Source organism: Sus scrofa, chromosome 12 (genome assembly GCF_000003025.6).
Source record: "Sus scrofa isolate TJ Tabasco breed Duroc chromosome 12, Sscrofa11.1, whole genome shotgun sequence".
In the NCBI taxonomy this organism is placed as follows: domain Eukaryota; kingdom Metazoa; phylum Chordata; class Mammalia; order Artiodactyla; family Suidae; genus Sus; species Sus scrofa.
This window is the reverse complement of record NC_010454.4, coordinates 55,873,337-55,895,546: the sequence shown is the minus strand read 5'-3', so window position 1 is coordinate 55,895,546 and position 22,210 is coordinate 55,873,337. Positions and strand designations below refer to the sequence as shown.

General features: G+C 46.6%; 1 protein-coding gene across 1 annotated transcript in view; it reads right to left on the bottom strand.

The window, feature by feature from the left end:
• The window catches only part of SHISA6 (shisa family member 6), a 266,924-nt gene that overhangs the window by 129,214 nt on the left and 115,500 nt on the right, over positions 1–22,210 (bottom strand). Inside the window, 1 exon segment of the mRNA XM_021066272.1 lies at positions 7,071–7,166. Within this exon segment, the coding sequence (XP_020921931.1) occupies positions 7,071–7,166 (96 nt within the window).

The window sequence follows — 22,210 nt, the reverse complement described above, 5'->3', positions numbered from 1 at the left end:
TTCCCGCATCTCCATCCCCAGCCAGGATACCTCCCCTGAATGTGACTTTTCCATGTGGATCATCAAACAGCATCTAAAACTGACCATGAAGCCAGACTGCATTCACATCACCCCCAGCCTGTGTCGGAACCCGGGCTCTCCCACAGATGCTTTAGGCCGAAAGCATTTTGTTTTTCTCGTTCGGACCAGAGTGGCAACCAGATCCTCAAATGGCCCACAGGCTCTGTGTGATCCAGCCCCCACCCACCTCACCCTCTACTGCCCGCACTCCGGCCCCATCTGCACCAGCCTCACAGCTGTTCCCATGCCAGCTGTGGACAGTGCACAGCTGTTCCCTCGGCCTGGGAGACCCCTTCCCCCAAACCCAGTGGCTTGACCCTTTGCCTCCTTCTGTCTTTGCTCACTTTTTTGGGGGAAGCCTTTGGTTTCAGTTATTGTATTTTGCACCTCTTCTTGTTTGTTTTATATCTTGTATCTCTTTGCTCAGTGTTTCCTGTAAGTTATCCATCTTTGCCTCCAGTTTACTTCCAATGTCTTGCATCATCTTAGCATCAACAATCTAAAGTCTTTTTCCTGGAGGCTGAGAACCTCCTCCTCGCCTAGCTGATTTTCTGAGGTTTTTCCTTTCTCCCTCATCTGAGTAATAGTTCTCTGTCTTTTCATTTTTATAGGTTTTTGGTGTGGTGACCTTTTTTACAGATAATAGAGTTGTAGCCTCTCATACTTCTGGTGTCTGTCTCCCTGTGGCTGAAGTCAGTATGGGGGGCTTGCTGTAGGCTTCCTGCTGGGAGGGGCTGATGCCTGCCCACTGGCAGGTGGAGCGGATTCTAATCCCTCTGGTGGGTGGGGCTTAGTCTCTGGATGGGATTGGAGGCAGCTGTGTGCCTGAGGGGTCCTTAGGCCGCCTGTTTACTGAGGGACAGGGCCGTGAGCCCTCCTGGATTGCTGTTGGCCCTGGGGACAAAAACAACCCCCCCCCAAAACCTATGGATCCAAATGAGGCGGGGAATGGAGGGAGGAACTGCAGTTCTTAAAAGAGCATCCAAAAGGCTTCCCAGTTGAGCGGGCCCCCGCCGCCCGAGCGCCCCGCAGGCCCCAGGGCGGCCGCCCCTACCCACCACCGCCTGGCTGGCCCGCGACGCTGCAGCCCCGCCGAGGTGCCGCTGCCACTGCCGGCGTGGAGCCCAGATCCTGACTTGAGCGCAGCAACGTGCAGCGCCTCTGCACAGGGCCGCCCAGCAAGCCGAGGTGCCCACACAGCTGCTTCCCGTGAGGAACGCAGGCCTCAAACGCGGGGAGCGGGGCCTCTGCATGCGGCCCCCCATAAGTGCGTGAAACCAGACTAAACGCCAAGGGAAAAAAGGCTTGCGGTAACGTCATACTGGGATTGGAAAAAACATATTCAACTATCAGGATTTTAAAACTTCCTTTGAGACGGGATGAAGATGGCGGAATAGAAGGACTGGAGCTCAACTTCTCTCCTAAAAACAACAAAACTCAAAACTAAAGGCTGAGCCGTCTTCACCCAAATGGACCAGAAACCTTAAAAAAGACACCCTACTCCAGAAGACAAAGAGGAGGCCACATCAAGAGGTAGGAGAGGCGATTTCGTGATATAAACAACCCCACACCTCCCGGGTGGGAAGCCCCACAGGCTGGAAACTAACTGGTTCACAGAGACTCACCCACAGGAGTGAGAGTTCTGAGCCACACATCAAACTGCCACGTCTGGGGATCCGGCACTGGGAGAAGAGCCCCTGGAGCATCTGGCATTGAAGGCCAGTGGGGCTTGTGTGCAGGAGCTCCATGGGACTGGGGGAAACGGAGACCCCATTCTTAAAAGGCGCACACGGAACTTCACGTGCACTGGGTCCCAGGGCAGAGCGAGGTCTCCAGAGGAATCTGGGTCAAACTGACTGCAGTTCTTGGAGGACATCCTGGGAAAACAGGGGTGAACGTGGCTTGTTGTGAGGGCAGGACATTGGAAGCAAAGCTCTCGGGAATATTCAGCAGCCGGGCCTGTGTCTGGAGGGGGCCACTTTGGGAAAATCTGGCCCCGCCCATCAGTCTCGAGCCCCGTCTGCGACCTACAGCTCAGGGCAATGCTGCATCCTAGTCCCACTGAGTGAGACCAGGGGTTGAACCCGCACCGTCACGAACACGAGTCGGGTTTGTTACCGCTGGGCCACAACAGAAAATCCCAGCTCTATAGCTTTTAACTCCTTGACCTGCTTCAAAGATTGACCTTCTTTCATTACATCTAGCATCTCTCTCCGGCACACAGGTCTGTCTGCTGCATCCTTGGGACCTGGAACAGCATCTGGAACAGAGCAGGGGCTCAGCTCACATGAAGGGTAAGTGACAATATGGGTGACAGTGGCTGCACCCTCCGAAGAGGAGTCACTTTGGAGCTCCTACCTTTCAGCCAAGGCTTCAGGGATTTTTCTGTCTGTCTGTCTCTCTCTCCCACAAACACATACACACCCCAGGTGGAAGGACCCGAGGAACAGTAAGAAATACCAGGCAGGGGTGGCAGCACCCAGCCCATCCTGTCCCCTGTGTGAACCACCTGAGTGCAGGAGACAGTGGCCGTGAGCACAGGTGTCTTGTTTCCACTGCCACCTGGAAGGGCTCAGGCCTGGTGTGGGCTGGGCTGCACCAGTGGAGATCAGATGGGAACTAACGGGACAGACATGCAGGGGCTTGTGGAAAGTCTTCAGGCTCTTTCAATCACATGCCAAAAGCAGCCAGCCTGTGTGAGATTTGTCACCAAACCACCTGCACTGCAAAGGTCTCTGTATGTGTGGTCATTGAGACAGAGACCCTGACAGGTGACCTGAGGGGGCTGAGCTGCCTTTTTGGACCCTGCCAATCCGGTGTCAGTGCTCTGATTCCTGGTCCTTTTTTTCCCCTTAGTTGAAGTATAGTTGATTACAGTGTTGCATGAGTTCCTGACCCCTCCTCCTTTTGTGACTTCCTGTCCTGCCAAGTGTGTCCTCTGCCAAAAACAGCCCCCAGTCCCTGAGCGCTCAGGACGTGTGCATCCTGCTGGCCCACCGCCTGCACACTCCCTCCGCCCCTCAGTCTTGGCCGGGCAGGATGCTCACTAGGCCCAGGGCGCCATCTTTGGAAGCAGGCCTGGGTTGTGATGAAACAGTGCTGTGTGTCTGGTGTTGGGGCAGGCCACTCAGCTGCTCCAGCTCCAGTTTTGCCCCAGTAAAATGGGACAAGAGCTGTCCCATGGGGTTGTCAGAAAGGTGCGATGCTCGGCAATGGGAAGCCTTTGTCACTGGGTTTCCACGGTGGCAGCTCCAGTGGCCACTCTGTGCTCCTAAAGACTGCCCTGGGTTCCTGCGGGGGAGGCGTCTAGGGGGCTCTTGTCTCATCGACAGAGGAAAGGTGTTAGGGAGAACTTGGTCTAAACTCATGGGTACTCTTTGGCCTTGACTCCTAAGGGATATGCAAGCAGGAGGTCAAAGAAGAAATCAGAGCAAGGAGACCTTGGGAGAAGGAGACAATAAAAGGAAAAATAAGAATTATAGGAAAAGGCAGAGGACATCATTCAGTAAGAAAGTCCTAAGAAAGGCTATCAATAGGAATCCTGGTACTGGTGAGCCCAAGGCAGTGCTGTACCGTCTAGGAGGCTGGGGCCGGCCAATGACTGCGTGACCTCCCCCAGGCTGAAATGCGGGGTCTCCCAACAGGATAGAGAGGGAGCGGGGGCACTGGTGGTTATGGGGCCCCTAGGCTCAGAATTCTGTTTCTTCTAATGGCTCTCCTTCTCCAGCCCATTAGCAAAAGCACATCCCCTTAGTTAGGCTTCATCAGAAGAATTTAATCATCTGTGTGCCCATGGGATCTCGTTAAAGCAAGCAGACATATACGCATCCTCACTCCCCACTTCTGAATCTGAGGGGACCCCCCCCCCACCACAGGCGCTGGAGTGCATCTCTCTCCGTGGTGGCTCTGAGGCCCCGTGAACCAGAGCACAGCACTGGGAAGTGCCATTTAAAACAAAGACTACCCATGCTTGGTCCTTGGATAGTCAGAGCCTGATAGGAATGCGTGTTCAGTTCAGTGATGCAGCCAGCAGGGCAGTGATAACACCTTCTAAGACAGGTGTCTGCTACCCCGTTAGTTCTGAGAGTCGTCATGGGGCTAAGCTATGGCCAGGTGCCACCATAAGGGCTAAGGCACATGTAAGAAGCAGGAAAAAAAGGAACAAAAGGAGAGGGACCAGAAAGGCAGTAACTGGACCTGAAGCAAAAAGCAAGAAAGCAAGGATGGAGGGGGGAAGGAAGGAAGGAAAGGAAGAGAGAATCAAACACACCCGGCGGGGAACAGTCCCAGGTGAGGTGTCTCTGACCTCATGGGTCATGGGGCTGGTTTACTTTACAGGCACCAGAGCTGAATTTGGTTAGTTCTGAAGGAAGGAAAGATGGAGTCTGGCCTTCTTCCAGAGACCTAGGCTGTGCAGGGTCTGATTTTGGAAGGGAACCCCCATCTTCAAAGCCCCGCTCCTGCCCTGATCTCTCTGCTCATGGAACTTGAGTTTAAATCCAAATAGGAAAGCACACACGAGGGACATTCCCAGAACGAGGAGGTTTCAGAGCCTTCGGGTGGAAGCCTATGGAGACGAGGATCTGGCAGGGGGATGGGCCAGGAGGACAGGCCTTGCACGCACAGTAGGGCTGGGTGGGGCCACAGAACAAGTACAGGGAAACAATAAGCAGAGGCCACAGCAAAGCCCCCACCCCCAACACGGGCAGAGTAGAGTCTCCTGAATGCCCAGGTGACAGTGACCAAAAGGATAGATAAGGATAGAGAGCCACCTGCATGTGCTCTGACGGAGAGCTAGCTAATCTGAAAGCAGCCTTATAGCCACAGCTCGGCACGTGCATGGTGGGCTCCCCTGCGGCTCTGATCCCATCTCCCTCCAGCCTGCTTCCCTCATGGGCCTCCTTCCTATGTCTTGACCTGCTTCAGCGGCTTCCTGCGGCCCTTGCCTGGGATGCAGCTCTCTGCTCAGTTACCACCTGGGCTTCCTGCCCCAGCCCTCCCCAGCCCCTTTCCTGCTTTTCGGTTTTCTCCCTGCACTTAACATCAAGGACTTATCCTGTCTGCTTCTCCTGATGGAATATGATTTCCACCAGGCTGGATTCTAATTTGTTTCCTGCTGAACATTGCTTAGCCCATAGCAGGCCTCATGAAATATTTGTTGAATGAATGTGTGAGCCCAAAGCCATCATATTTATAATATATGTATAAAGAGTTCTAGTGATTGAACCATTGAGTGTTTCAGGCTACAAGGGGCAGGGGTAAGGGTTGGAGACCAGAGCCACTGAGAAGCCCAGGTTCTGCTGGAAAGGTCCCGATTTGTAGCTCTGCTTCAGAGGTCATGGGGGTGTGGCGGTCAGCCTCCTGAGTGACCCTCCGTGATCCCAGGCACCTGAGAGCCACCCCTTGTGTTGTCCCCTCCCATCCTGAATAGGGCTGGCTTGAGTCACAAAGAAAAGATTGCGAAAACGACAATGTGTAACCCATGGGTTTAGTCAGAGAAGACACTGTGGTGGCATCTGCCTTTTTCTTTCTTTGATCACCCATTCTGAGGAAGCCCAGCCACCATGCTGGAAGGACACTCAAGGGGCCACGGAGAGAACGGTCCAGGGCAGAACTGAGGCCACCTGCCAACAGCCAGCACCGTGTGAGTGTGCCATCTTGGGAGCAAGTCCTCCTGCCCCAGGCAAGCCCCCGTTAGCAGGTGCAGCGCCTGCAGATACCTGGGCTGCAGCCTCTTGAGAGCTCCCCCCAAGCCAGCTCAGCTTCTCCCAAATTCCTGACCCACACAAACTATATGAGATAATCAGTGTTTATTATTGGTTTGAAAACGCTACATTTTAGAGTGACTTGTTTCACAGTGAGAGGTAAGTATCACAAAGCAGATGACATGGGGTCATATATCCCAGTTTGAGTCGCCAGGAGGAGGCCTAGGACCGTGTCCTCACTGGCTAACAGTGAGGCCCATTCCCCTTCCGGAGCCATCAGGTCCCGGTTTGATTCTTAGCAGCTCTTAGTAGCCATAAATGCCACCTGTATCCTCGATAAACTTTATTTAGACACAAAGAGACACAACAGGAAATACATACACAGATACAGAGTTGTTGTTGTTTTTTCTCCACAGGATGAACAAACATCACATAGGGGATTTAAAAATTGGGTGCACGGAAGGTAAGGAAGAAATTGTAGAGTTCCTTGTTCACTCACACTTAAAACAGACACATATTTCAGAGGAAGACGGGGATATAGCATCCCTACAACAGGATTCACAGTTGTCTGTAACAGTACACAGGTGTGAGAGAGGTAAGCAGAGGACTGAGGGATCCAGTTACTGTTGATGGGACAGAATGCTCACAACACTAGCATAACTCAGCTTAAACAAAAGGCCGAACGGAAGATGCCACAGCCCCTGCACAGATGCGCTGCAAGCTGTTGGCTAGGTCAGAAAGCAGCTCGGCAGAAACGCCACGTTAGCGTTCATCTTGCGGCTTGGAGGTCTGCATAACCTCTACCTTTGTGTCCCCAGCACAGAGAGAGTTTACGCAGCTGCGCTTAGGACGACAAAACTCTCGACATGTGTGCTGGCTTAGAGACCCACGACACAGAACAGTGAGTGACAGCAGTTAACAAAGGGTGGCTTTAAAACAGAGGAGGAATAATAGCCAAGAGGAGGAGAAACACTTGGCAGATGCTGCCGCATCTCTGGGCTGTGTTTCCCACCACGCCGCCCGGGGTCCCTCCCGAGGGGAGCCTCCAGCCTCTGCGTCCTGCTCCACGCCAGGGGTGGCAGGACGTGTGCCTCTTGGAAGTCTATTATTGCCTCCTAAAGTCACACTTGTGACCTCCCGGTCGCTGCTGTCAGAAGCCACGCATGTCACCAGGATAAGCTGCTGGGGAACCTCCCCACTTATCCTGTCCCAGACCAGCCTCTGGCCTCCACACCGTCTTCGCATCTCTGATCAGGGTTCCCTAGGCAACCTCTGTATTTTAGTAAAAAATGGTTTCCACTGTACCCTTCGTGTGTCCTCTTCCTAACGTGACAAATCCAGACGAGATGAAGTTATGGAGATCAGGTCCTCCACTTCGGTGAGCATCCTTCCCATAATGTCCTGCAAGAAGATGCGGCAGAATTACCTGGCACAGCCACGGCACCAACGACACAAACGTTGCCGCCCCAGCTCACCCGACCCTGACGGGGAGCTTAGTTAAAAATCAGCAAAGCAGAGGTAGGAATGACCAAGGCAAAAATATATAATATATTATTGTATAAACATATAGATAATATATTATAAACATATATAGTATATATAAAGTCTGCAGTATATATTACATATTACTATATGCTAATATATTATGTACTGCAGACTTTTTGTATGTTACCATTTATATGCATACCCATATGTGTATATACAGATATATACACATACACACACATATATTACTGTGCAACAAAGAAGAAAGTAGTGGGAAGGTTACGTTGAAAGCAGAGGGAAGAAAAGGACTTGACGTTTGCCCTTGGGACAGACTGAGCACATCAGAATTTTAGTCTATTGGTCCTGCGATTTGTTCCTTGGTCCCAGCTTCCTTCTTTCTTTTTCTTGTCTTACTCATTTGGCTTCTTTCTTGCCAAAGCAAAGAAGTGTGGGTCTGATCAGGACAGCTCTATGAATGCGTATGTTTATGAATGACACCGCATCTCATGGAGACACAGCCTGTGGCTTAGGAAAAACCCAACATCAGCTAAGGCTGCCAAGTCTGGTGGTGGTTATAAAACACTGGGGAAATAGTTACGGGCTTTCCTCTCTCCACCTCCTGCAGTAAGATCCTGTCCCTCGTCAGCCTAATCTGTCCATTTACCTGTGGGGTTAGAGTGAGGAAAAGTCCCAGGAGCAGTTAGGAGCCCGGAGGAGGCATTCAAGGAGAAAGAGGGTTAATGTTCTGATCCTGACATTCGTAGTGGGATTTCACAATATGCTGAAATGTACACATTGTAAAGAAAGAAAGGCCTTTAAATGTCATCTTGAAGTGTGGAAAAAAGCCATATTTTTGCATGTTGCCATAAAAGCATACTAACAACAGTACTTACAATTACAACAATGTGCAAAACTACCTAAGATGTGATGTTACGTTTTAAAAGAGGGCAGAAAATGCCATATTAAATATGATCACAATGCTGCAAAAATTCAAACCAGTCCATTAAAGAAAAAAAGATCAAAAGAAAACACATCTGATATTGACTACTGCCTTTAGATAGCTGGAACATGAGTCCCACTTCTCCTTTAAACTTTTCTGTATTTTCCAAGTTCGTTTCTATAACAAGTATGTCCTTTTGATACTATCAATCTTTCCATTAATTTCTAATGAAAAATATGTGAAAAACATAAAGACAAACTAAATCACATTTTTTTCTTAGCAGAGCAACCTCTGCATTGGTAGATATCAAAACGAGGTGAGAGTGAGAACCATTTGGAAGGTTTTCAAAATACCAGTGTTCAGAACAGAAGGATTAAGATGGCAGAATAGAAGGACTGGAGCTCAACTTCTCTCCTAAAAACAATAAAATTCACAACTAAAGCCTGAGCCGTCTTCACCCAAATGGACCGGAAACTTTAAAAAAGATACCTTACTCCAGAAGAAAAAGAGGAGGCCACATCAAGAGGTAGGAGGGGCGATTTTGCGATATAAACAACACCACACCTCCTGGGTGGGAAGTCCCACAGGCTGGAAACTAACTGGTTCCCAGAGACTCACCCACAGGAGGGAGAGTTCTGAGCCACACACCAAACTCTCACATGTGGGGATCTGGCACTTGGGAGAAAGACCCCCCGGAGCATCTGGCATTGAAGGCCAGTGGGGCTTGTGTGCAGGAGCTCCACGGGACTCGGGGAAACGGAGACCCCATTCTTAAAAGGCACACACGGACTTTCACGTGCACTGGGTCCCAGGGCAGAGCGAGGTCTCCATAGGAATCTGGGTCAAACCTGACTGCAGTTCTTGGAGGACATCCTGGGAAAACAGGGGTGAACGTGGCTTGCTGTGAGGGCAGAACCTTGAAGGCAAAGCTCTCGGGAATATTCAGCAGCTGCCTTTCTCTGGAGGGGGCCATTTTGGGAAAATCTGGCCCCACCCACCAGTCAGGGCTGAGAAGCCCCAGGGCCAACAATAATCCAGGTGGGATCACAGCCCCGCCCCTCAGTAAACAGGGCCTAAAGACCCCTCAGGCACACAGCTGCCTCCGATCCCATCCAGAGACTAAGCCCCACCCACCAGAGGGATTAGAATCCGCTCCACCCTCCATCAGCCCCTCCCATCAGGAAGCCTAAAGCAAGCCCCCCATACTGACTTCAGCCAGAGGGGGGCAGACACCAGAAGTACGAGAGGCTACAACTTCATTATCTGTAAAAAGGTCAGCACACCAAAAACCTATAAAAATGAAAAGACAGAGAACTATTACTCAGATGAGGGAGAAAGGAAAAACCTCAGAAAATCAGCTAAGTGAGGAGGAGGTTCATAGCCTCCAGGAAAAAACTTTAGACTGTTGATGCTGAAGATGATGCAAGACATTGGAAGTAAACTGGAGGCAAAGATGGATAACTTACAGGAAACACTGAGCAAAGAGATACAAGATATAAAACCTAAACAAGAAGAGGTGCAAAATACAATAACTGAAATAAAAAATTCACTAGAAGCAGCTAACAGCAGAACACACAGGAGGCAGAAGAACGAGTAAGCAAGGTGGAGGACAGATTGGTGGAAATTATAGATGCGGAACATAGAAGAGAAAAAAGATTGAAAACAAATGAAGAGAGTCTCAGGGAACTCTGGGACAATGTTAAACGCACCAACAGGAGCAGAAGGAAAAGAGAGAGAGAAGGAGGCAGAAAAAATATTCCAAGACATAAGAGCCGAAAATTTCCCTCACATGGGAAAGGAACCACTCACTCAAATCCAGGAGGCACAACGAGTACCATATAAAATAAACCCAAGGAGGAATACACCAAGACACATATTAAAATTAAAGACAGAGAAAATCTTGAAAGCAGCTAGGGAAAAGAAACAAATAACATACAAGGGAACCCCAATAAGTTTATTGGCGTATTTTTCAGCAGAAACTCTGCAGGCCAGAAGGGAGTGGCATGGTATACGTAAGGTGATGAAAGGAAAAAACCTCAAATCACGACTACTCTACTCAGCAAGGCTCTCATTCAGATTTGAAGGAGAAATCAAAACCTTAACAGATAAGCAAAAGCTGAGAGAATTCAGCAACATTAAACCAGCCTTACAACAAATACTAAAGGAAATTCTATAGGCAGAAAAGAACAAGAGAAGAAGGAAAGAAAAAAGAGCAACAAAAACAAATCCAAAGCAATTATTAATAAAATAGCAATAAGAACATACATATCAGTAATTACCTTAAATGTTAATGGACTAAACCCCCCAACCAAAAGACATAGATGGCTGAATGGATACAAAAACAAGACCCATATATATCTTGTCTTCAAGAGACCCACTTCACTTCTAAGGACACATACAAATTGAAAGTGAGAGGACGGAAGAAAATATTTCATGCAAACAGGGATCAAAAGAAAGCTGGAGTAGCAATACTCATATCAGACAAAATAGACTTTAAAATGAAGAATATTTTAAGGGACAAAGAAGGACATTACATAATGATCACAGGATCAATCCAATAAGAAGATATAACAATTTTAAATATCTACGCATCCAACATAGGTTCACCACAATATATACGGCAACTACTAACAACCTTAAAAGGAGAAATAGACAATAACACAATCATACTTGGGGACTTTAACACCCCACTTACAGCAATGGACAGATCAACCAGACAGAAAATCAATAAGGAAACACAGGCCCTGAATGATGCATTAAACCAGATGGACGTAATAGATATTTATAGTACATTCCATCCAAAAGCAACAGAATACACATTCTTCTCAAGTGCATATCGAACATTCTCTAAGATTGATCACATCCTGGGCTACAAATCCAACCTCGGTAACTTTAAGAAAATTGAAATCATATCAAGCATGTTTTCCGACTACCACACTATAGAACTGGAAATCAACAGCAAGGAAAAAACTGCAAAAAACACAAAAATGTGGAGACTAAACAACATGCTACTAAACAACTAATGGATCATTGAAGAAATCAAAGAGGAAATTTAAAAATACCTAGCAGCAAATGACAACACAGATATGACACTCCCAAACCTATGGGATGCAGCAAAGGCCATTCTAAGAGGAAAGTTTATAGCAATACAAGCCCACCTCAGGAGACAAGAAAAAGCTCAAATAAACAAGCTAACTTTACATCTAAAGCAGCTCGAGAGAGAACAGACAAGACCTAAAGTTAGTAGAAGGAAAGAAATCATAAAGATCAGAGCAGAAATCAATGAAATAGAAGCAAAGAAAACCATAGAAGATCAATGAAATGAAAAGCTGGTTCTTTGAAAAGATCAACAAAATTGATAAACCCGTAGCCAGACTTATCAAGCAAAAAAGAGAGAGGACTCAAATCAATAAAATTAGAAATGAAAAAGGAGAAGTAACAACGGACATCACAGAAATACAAAGGATCATAAGAGACTACTATATGCAACTATACACCAATAAAACGGAAAACCTAGAAGAAATGGACAAATTCTTAGAAAAGTACAATCTTCCAAGACTAAACCAAGAGGAAATAGAAAAGATGAATGGCCCCATCACAAGAACTGAAATTGAAACTGTGATGAAAAAACTTCCAACAAACAAAAGTCCAGGACCAGATGGCTTCACAGGCAAATTCTATCAAACATTTAGAGAAGAGCTGACACCTCTCCTTCTGAAACTACTTCAAAAAATTGCAGAGGAAGGGATACTCCCAAACGCATTCCATGAGGCCACCATCACCCTGATACCAAAACCGGACAAAGATACCACAAAAAAAGAAAACTACAGGCCAAGTTCACTGATGAACATCGATGCAGAAATCCTCAACAAAATACTAGCAAACCGCATCCAACGATACATTAAAAGGATTGTACATGGTGATCAAGTGGGATTTATCCCAGGGATGCAAGGGTTCTTCAATATCCGCAAATCCGTCAGTGTGATACACCACATGAACAAACTGAAAAATCAAAGCCCTATGAGCCTCTCGATAGACACAGAAAAAGCCTTTGGCAAACTCCAACACCCATTTCTGATAAAAACGCTTCAGAAAGTGGGCATAGTGGGAACCTACCTCAACATGATAAAGGCCATATATGACAAACCCACAGCGAACGTCATTCTCAATGGTGAAAAGCTGAAAGAATTCCCACTGAGATCAGGAACAAGACAAGGATGTCCGCTCTCGCCACTACTCTTCAACATAGTTTTGGACGTCCTAGCCTCAGCAATCGGAGAAGTAAAAGAAATAAAAGGAATCCAAATTGGAAAGGAAGAAGTAAAACTATCCCTATTTGCAGATGACATGATACTATACCTAGAGAATCCTAAAGACTCTACCAGAAAACTGTTAGAGCTCATCTGTGAATTTGGCAAAGTCGCAGGATACAAAACTAATACACAGAAATCGATGGCATTTCTATACACTAACAATGAGAGATCAGAAAGAAAAATTAGGGAAGCAATCCCATTTACCATCGCATCCAAAAGAATAAAATCCCTAGGAGTAAACCTACCTAAAGAGACAAAAGACCTGTACTCTGGAAACTATAAGCCACTGATGAAAGAAATCAAAGATGACACAAATAGGTGGAAAGACATCCCATGCTCGTGGATTGGAAGAGTCAATATGATCACAATGACTATACTACCTAAGACAATCTACAGAGTCAATGCAATCCCTATCAAATGACCAAGGACATTTTTCACAGAACTGGAACAAAATATTTTAAAGTTTGTTTGGAAGCACACAAGACCCAGAATAGCCAAAGACATCCTGAAAAAGACAAACGGAGCTGGAGGAATCAGGCTCCCGGACTTCAGACGATACTACAAAGCAACCATCATCAAAACCGCATGGTACTGGCCCAAAGACAGAACTACAGATCAGTGGAACAGGATAGAAAGCCCAGAGTTCAACCCACGCACCTACAGCCAACTCATCTATGACAAAGGAGGCAGGAATATACAATGGAGAAAGGACAGCTTGTTCAATAAGTGGTGCTGGGAAAACGGGACAGCCACATGGAAAAGAAGGAAATGAGAACACTCCCCAACACCATACACAAAAATCTACTCCCAAATGGATTAAAGACCTAGATAGAAGACCAGACACTATAAAACTCTTAGAGGAAAACATTGGCCAAACACTCTCTCACATAAACGACAGCAACATCTTCTCAGACCCACCTTTTGGAGTATTGACAATAAAAACAAAAATACACAAATGCGACCTAATCAAACTGAAAAGTTTCTGTGCAGCAAAGGAAACCCTAAACAAAATGAAAAGACAACCCACAGAATGGGAGAACATCTTTGCAAGTGAATCAACGGACAAGGGACTCATCTCCAAAATTAATAAACACCTTCTGCAGCTCCATACCAAAAAACAAACAAACAAACAAACAACCCCATCCAAAAATGGGCAGAAGATCTAAACAGACAGTTCTCCAAAGAAGACATACAGATGGCCAAAAAACACATGAAAAGATGTTCAACCTCACTCATTACTAGAGAAATGCCAATCAAAACCACGATGAGGTACAACCTTACACCAGCCAGAATGGCCATCACCCAAAAGTCTACAAACCATCAGTGCTGGAGGGGGTGTGGAGAAAAAGGAACCCTAGTACACTGTTGGTGGGATTGTAAATTGGTGCAACCACTGTGGAAAGCAGTATGGAGATGCCTCAGAAAACTAAACATAGAACTACCATTTGACCCAGCAGTCCCACGCCTGGGCATCTATCCAGAGAAAACCAGGACTTGCAAAGACACATGTACTCCGACGTTCATTGCAGCACTGTTTACAATAGCCAAGACATGGAAACAACCTCAGTGTCCATCGACAGAGGAGTGGATCCAGAAGATGTGGTGCATATATACGATGGAATATTACTCAGCCATTAAAAAGAACGAAATACCGGCATTCTTAGCAACATGGATGGAGCTAGAAACTATCCTGCTAAGTGAAATCAGCCATACAATGAGACGCCAACATCAAATGCTTTCACTGACATGTGGAATCTGAAAAAAGGACAGACGGAACTTCTTTGCAGAATGGATGCTGACTCACAGACACTGAAATACGTATGGTCTCCAGAGGAGACAGTTTGGGGGGTGGGGGGATGTGCTTGGGCTGTGGGATGGAAATCCAGTGAATTTACATTTTGATGATCATTATACAACTACAAATGTGAGAAATTCATTTGAGTAATAAGTAAATATATATATATATAAATAAATACCAATGTTTTGATATGGCTCTAGGGATTCCAATACATTTGGTTGTGGTATTTTTAAATAGCTTTTAGGGGGTTCCAGTGTGTACAGGTAAGCAGCAGCATTGCCCTAGGGTAAATGGATACACAACCAAATTCCTGTTTGTTTGAGTGGGGGCTGTGAACATCTGTAGGGGCCCTTGTAGGTGCCCAGCACCACCTGCTATGTAAGACCTGGTCTCCAGCATCCTTCCTCTGAACAGTGGAGTCTGACTGTTCCCATTCCTTCCTTCTCCCAGAAGACAGGGTCTCAGACCTGAGTGTACATCAGGAAAATCAGGCGGGTGTTTACAGCCTAGGCTGCTGGGCCCCGCCCCCAGTTTCTGAGTCAGTAGATCTGGGTTAGGGCTCAAGATTATGCATTGCCACGAAGTGCTTGCTGCTGCCGATGCTGCCCAGTCCAGGGGCCAGACTCGGAGAACCGTGATCCCAGAGAATCAGGCACTGAAGAGAGTTTCCCTCCACTCTGAAAGAAACACCTCCTTCCTCAGGGCATACAGCCTTCCACGAGGAACTCTCTTGCTCTCAAAACTGTAGTCACAACCCAGAGTTTTACAGAAAAGAATTATTGGAGCTGAACTAAGAGGCTTCTGCCCATATCCCAAACCATGTCACAGCTTCAGAAACTGAACTCCAGTCGCTGGAAAAATGCACCTTCATCAAGGGATGGCGGGTGGGGGGGAGGTGTCTGGAGGGTGTACTAGAAGCCCACCCCCATCCCACTGCCCCTCTCGGCAAGAGAACGGTTAGAAAAGGAAGTAACAATTCTGAACCCTCATAAATTTGGGCTCATTAATTCAGAACCTCTCATACATCCTGCAGGGTTTGGGCTGGTATATTTTTGTGCACCTTATAAATAACATTTTTGATAAACAAATCAATACTGAGAGATGGAACATAAAGCAATGCCTGTGCTACTTCAAATCATTCTTATCTGTCAGCTGGAACAAGGTCCCTTGGGGCTAAGCGCTGCCCTAGTTAAAAAAAAAAAAAAGCCAACTAAATCACCCTATCACCTACTATGTGCCAGGCAAGGGGACAGAAAACACAGCTTAATCCGACTGACGTAACAGCAGACATTCTGTAGTATTATGCAGCTTACAAAGGTCATCCACATACACTATTTACTTAAAATTAATTCCTACCTCATGGTAAGTGGTCAATCATTATTATCCCCCACTTTGTTGATAGAAAAACTGAGACCAAGGGTGTGGAGCTGGAAAATAACTCCACCAGAACTAGCACACTGGCCCTCTGAGTCCAAGTCCCACATCCATTCGGTCGCACATACCTGGCTTCATTTATTCCTCACAAGAGCCCTGTGAAAGGCGGTCCCTTTCCCATGATCACAGAGCCAGGCCGCAGTGGACCCTGGATGCTCATCAGGTCTATCTACCTCTCAGTCCACAGTGTTTCTACAACCCCCATCCTGGCCCCTTGGTTGGAACAAGTGCAACTGTGACTCTTCTCTGAGACTATAGCCAGGACCCTGGGGAAACCCAACTGATAGTTCCCAAGTTCACAGACACTGGATCTCAGACAAGTGCAGCTTCACATACTGTACTGAGGTTTAGAGGGGCTGTGAGGCAGAACAGAGAACATGTGACAGGATAAGGAATTCTATGGTCAAACCAATCTGGAAAATGCTAAGTTCAATGAAGTGAACAGTCAACATGAAAACCAAGTCTAGACACCTGTTACTGGGCATCTCTTGGAATTGGTGAAGAAGGCATGGTGGGAGTCTCAGCTTTTGTTCATGCCTTGGTCCTCAGACTCACTACACGGCACACAGATTGCCCGGCCCCAGGCCTGGAATTCCTGATTTAGTAGGTTGGAGGTGATACCCAATAATTTCCATTTCTAACAAGTTCCCAGGTGATGCTGATGGTGTTCCCAAGTCCAGAGATCCGACTTTGGGACCCACTGTGATGGAGAGAACCATGGGCAGGTCAGTCTTCAGCTGGATCCAGGTCAAGGTCTACACCAATTTACTTTCTCAATTCCCTCCCAAGGAACCGTCACTTCCTTTAAGGGCAGCACAAAGAGGATGGTTGGTAAACTGAAGCCTTGTACAAATGGACAATCAAAGGCAAGGGGGAGTCAACGCCCCTTCTTTGCCTTGAAGATGCACAGAGTCCATGGTCAACGACGTGAATGGTATAAAGGGGTATCAGAGAATCCTTTAGCCATAATGCAAAGAGCCACCCCATTTTCTTCTCTCCAGCAATGACCCCCAAGTCTATACCCTTCTGCTGGCCATCGAGACAGGGGGCCGACGAGTACAAATTTTGCCCAAATTGCAGTTCCAGAGATAGGGCCAGAGACCCAGCAGAGCTCCAGGTAGAGGGAAGCAGGGTCTCTGTGAGCACGGTTGGCAAGTAGCATGAATGCACACCCACTTGATAACACCGCGAACACACAGACCCTGATCAGAAACAAGGGTGGTAGCAGGCTGAAGAGCATGCCTGCTCCCACCTGAGGGTCCAAACTGTGCAGAGCAGTGGATGACCTGGCCACCTCCAGTTCTGCCCCTGTGCTCTCATCGCCGCCATCCTTCAGATGTCAGGAGTCACAGGAACAACACTGAGGGGCAACTATCCCCAGGTAGGAGGCAGATTAAAGCTAAAGAGAGGTCTGAGGCTGCGTTCCTGGAGTCGTGCTAGGCTGGTGGCTCTGATAAGGGGCGACCTTGAGTAAGCAGAAAGTTTCTTTGTAAAAGAGATTTGCTGCAAGAAATAGGAGGTGGAAAAATGAGGTAATATCTGAATGGTGATCTCAATAAGATTTGAGAGAATTTTGCATCAGTGAAATTAGATCAACAGCCATGAGAGGGAAACAGGCTGACCACGACCGTCTTCCTGAGTGGCAAAGAGGGACAAGAGAAACTGGTGAAGTAAATTCCCATAAGCCTCTCAGACTTCTCATCTACGGAAGCAGAAGATAATACACTTTTGTTATTTTAAGCCACTAAATTTGTGGTAATGTGGCAGCAGCGATAGAAAACTAACACATATAGTATGTGAGTTATATCTCAATAAAACTCTTTTTAGAATGCAAAAAAATCCAATGAGAGAGATTCACTGAGTACTCAGTGGGAACGGATGGAGAAGCAGAAAGGATGGAAGGAAAGGAGAGACACAGAGGATGACTCTGGAAGTTACTATTTACTTAAAATAAGATTCCCAGGAGAGAGACAGAAGGAATCTTCAAAAGCAGTAATTGGACGTTAATAGATTTTCTTTGAGATGGAAGACAGTCTTTACTCAAATAGCAGACTATATAGTAGAAGGGCTGACATCCTAGATACATGCTGGCGAAACACCACTTAGAACAAAAAAAAGGGGGAAAGCAAAAACAAATTTCATAAAACACTAAGCCTACAGCAAGTGAAGCAAACTTTTAAACCATCTTGATACTTTTATTTGGGCAGAGGGAAGGGGGTGGGGAAGAGGCGAAATGGGGGAAGGGCTGGAGAGGGACAAACTCACACGCTCGGTAAGTGGTGGGGGGTGAGGGTCGGCCTGAGGAACACAGTAACGTTGGATTAAGTTTGCATGGCCACCGACGGCAACGAGCCCTGCTGCGGTATCAGTTCACAGGGTGTCCAGATGTCAGATACCAGTACCCAACCGGATGTGGATTACACCTGGATAAAAAAGAGCCCGCGAAGGGTCTGTTCTTGTTTTGTTGAATTTGGTTTAGTTTGTTTGTTTGTTTCTGTTTTGCGTTAAAAAAAAAAAACACAAAAAACCTAAAAGCAAACATTCACCTGTCAAACTTCAAAAATTTGAGACCTCTGTACGAATGAAAATAAAGGCTGTGCTCATTCACAAACCAGGGAAAAAAACGGTGCCACATCAAGCACAATCACAAAACGACAGGTCTTTATATTAATATACAGAACACATAAATAATCTTAAGTCAATAAGAAGGTAAAACTGAATAGAAAAAAAAAACAAAAACGAACAAAAACCAAGCAAAAGAGGTGAACAGGCAAGTCATAGAAGAAAAAACCCAAAGGGCCAATACACATAAAGCGGTGTTCCATCTCGCAATCAGGGAAATTCGAATTAAAAGCATAATGAGAGAGCATTTCACAGGCAGAAGACTGGCGAAAATGAACATCCCCCCGGACAACGGACATAGAGAACCAGAAACAAGGACTCTCCGCTTCTGCTGGGAGTGTGAAGTGGTGCAGCTGCTTTGAGAAGGAACTTCGCCAAAGCTAATAACGTTGGTGAGAGATGTGCCACAGAGCCCCGTGCACCTTCAGGTCCACACCTAAGACAAATCCTCACACATGTGCAGAAGCCTGTTAGCAGGCAATGTTGTTTCTAATAAAGAGACACGGGGAAACAAAGCAAAACAAAACCCTGTATTCCCTACCCGGAGAGAAAGGATGAACGGTGGTGTATACAGTCTGTTCCCACAACTAACTCTATTCAGTGGTGCGGGTGAAATGACAGAGCTCTAGGCATCAGCAGGGACGATTCTTAGCGACACTGTTGAGGAGCAGACTGGACCAGCTGAAGGCCAACAGAGCGACCTCACAGACGGGGAGCTTCGAAACGTGCGCTCACCGCGGTTGTGTAGGTACGAGCTGTGTAACGACGCCCACGTATAAGGAAAAGCACGGAGGGGATAAATGCTGATTTCAAGACAACAGATACTTCTGGAGGCAAGAAGGGGACGTCGCGGACGGCTTGACGAGGGACTCTGCTGTTTTATTTCCTGTGCTGGGTAACTGGGGACACGTCTCACTCAAATTTTTTTTCGGCTGCAGCGTGCAGCAGCTCGATGTGGGATCCCAGGTCCCAGACGTGGGATTAAACCCAGGCTGCACCACGTTTTAATCACTAGACCGCCAGGGAATTCCCTTAAATAATTATTTTATTTTGTTTCGAAGGTACCTTTAGAGAGATACAAAGATAGATGATAGATGACTTGGTAGATTACAGAGATTACTCAGAGATGTAGGGATGGAACCATTACCCAAGCATTTTATTCACTGCCAAATTATCCCACAATAAACAAAGAGTTTCCAGTTTTTAAGAACTCAGACACTAAAACTCTACGTCCTCACTGGAAGAAGATAATCTGCCTGATGGTGAAATCTGTCAAGCAAGAAGTAAAACTACAGGATTTCGAAAACCACGGATATATTTGTAATCTTCAAGCAGAACACAAATCCAGAAATTCACTGAGACCGGTAAATTAGATTATACATAACGTTTAACAAATTGTCTTTATTGACAGAAATAAAGCTAAGTGATGCAGGAGCTGCCTTGGAAAATATGGTATGCAAATAGGGCAATAAAAATATATGATTGTGATGAAATAAAACCAGAAGGAGCTTCCATGACAGGGAAAACAAGGCTCCCTCTTTAGAGCCTGCTTGTGATGCATCACGTGCTGGGAACAGACAGGGAGCTGGTCTCTGGGAAGTGGGCAGGGAGCTCGTAAGGTGCTGGCCGGGGGCTTTGCTCTGCAGCCGCGTCACTGCTCAACTTCTCCAGGGAAAAACAGGCCACAGACCAACATCCAAACACAGGGAAAACCCTGGGGCTTAACGTGTGAGAAAGGGGTTTCCCTTCATTTACAATCATACCAATAAAAATCAACAACAATAAAGCTAATAATAATGCATTAGAAAAAAATACACAAGGAACATGAATAGGTAATTCCCCCCCCCAAAAAAAACAAGAAAAAAAGTAGTTTTAAAAGGTCAGCAGTGATATAAAAATTGACTCTAACTCATAATTAAGAATATGCAAATCAAAACGTGATATCTTTAAAAAAAATCAATTTAGCAAAACTGAAGCATGTGACCCAATGCCAGAGGGAATAGGCTCTCTTGCTGCTGCTGGTAGAGGGGAAACAAGTGGCTCCAGTTTGAAGGTCTGATTGTTGACCCAGTATCTCACCACTGGGGATTCTGCCTACATACACGTGCTCAAGTTTTTCCACATACATGAACCAGCTGTGACGATGCAACATTGATTGCAGTAGTTTCTGTCGATGGGGGGGGGTTGACTAAGTTGACTGGAATCCATCCATCGAAATGATGGAATACTATGCAGCTGTCTAAAAGAACGAGGCAGGGCTGTACGTGTCGATGTGGAAAGAGCTCTAAGATGTAGGGGAAAAAAAGGGTGTCTTTTATTTATATCAAGTAAGAATGAAAATAATACACCCAGAGAGAATATATGGAGACTCACTGTAGGTAGGATGATTTATACAAAATTGTTTTTCTAGAAATAATCATGCATACAAAATATTAAAATTTTCTTTCCTTTGAGAAGAGGCTCTGGAAAGAAGGGAGGTGTTTACCTTTGAGTTTTATTACTTCCTTTACTGGATGAATTTCCTGAGCACGCATATGTGTTATTTTATTTTGGTACTATTGACAGAGTTTATCTAGGATTAGGGCATGGGATCATGGGCCATTCTTTGTTTTCCTCTTTGTACTTCCTGACATGAAAAAAAAAAACCTCTAATAAATATCATTTATAAGGAGACATGTAAGGGCCAGGAAGTGAGAGGGGCCGCTTATCCTTGTGTAAACGACAAGGCGTTTAGCTAAGGCAGACACTAATACCCACCCAGCAGGAGGGTGGTAAGAATTAACGGAGATCCTGTGTATAAATCATTTTGTCCAATACGTCGCACCGATAAGCCTCAACAAATGGGAACTGCTATTCACATCAAGACCATGGTCTTTCCTGCTTCCCACACAGGGAACTCCCTGGGGTCCTCTTCCTCGGTGTGTGCTCCAAGCTGACCTCAGGCCAGCAAGAGGCAGGAGCAGGAGCTGCAGAAAGCTTGGGCTTTGCTATCTGGCCTGAGAGCTCTTCCCCCAGGAAACCCTAGGGCTCCAAGTTCCCAAGAGCCTACCTCCATGGCTCTGCAAGGGATCCGGGGCTGGAAGCCAGGAGGCCCGCGTTCCCCGTGCAGTCACCTTTGGTTGAGTGAATAAAGTAGCTCTGGGCTCGCTCTACCAAGGTAAACTGGGGGCAGGCCAGGTCTATTTGCAGATTGCACTGACAGTGACTATATACTCATTTAAAAATCTCTAGAGAGTAGCTACTGGGAAAGCGTTATTTTATGTGACAATTCTACTGCTTGCTCACACCAGCGCAAGGAGACTGCTTCCTCCAGAGGCTGCAGTTAACAGAACTGTTGGCAAATACTCCGGGCAACCCCCAAGCTTTCCCTCTGCTGACTCCGCAGCCAGAAGACCTGGGGATGGAGGTTAGGTGTGCAGCCCACCTGGGAAGGCCGGGTGTCCACGGCTGCGAGGGCTCAGGTAAGCAACCCCGAGTTGCCGAACAGCATGGGAACTACCTTGCCCAATACTCTCATTTGACAAAGGAGGAAGTGTAATTCCAGAGGAGGGAGGCAAGGCATTGTCAAGGTCACGCTAGCAGACAGTTTTGGATACTGACCCCCTGACCTTGGCTTCCAATTTGGTGCTTTTCATCACATTATCTAGTGCCCTAGAAAAGCAAGGGATCTCATCAGATGCAGAAGAGTGAAGACCGCAGAACTCAGAAGACAGCGTGGTAACCACTGCTCCAGGGGGCAAAGCCTCCAGGAAGTCACTCATACAAGAACTCCCTTTCAGAGTTCCCTGGTGGCCTAGCAGTTAATGGATATGGCATTGTCACTGCTGTGGTTCAGGTCACTGCCATGGTGCAG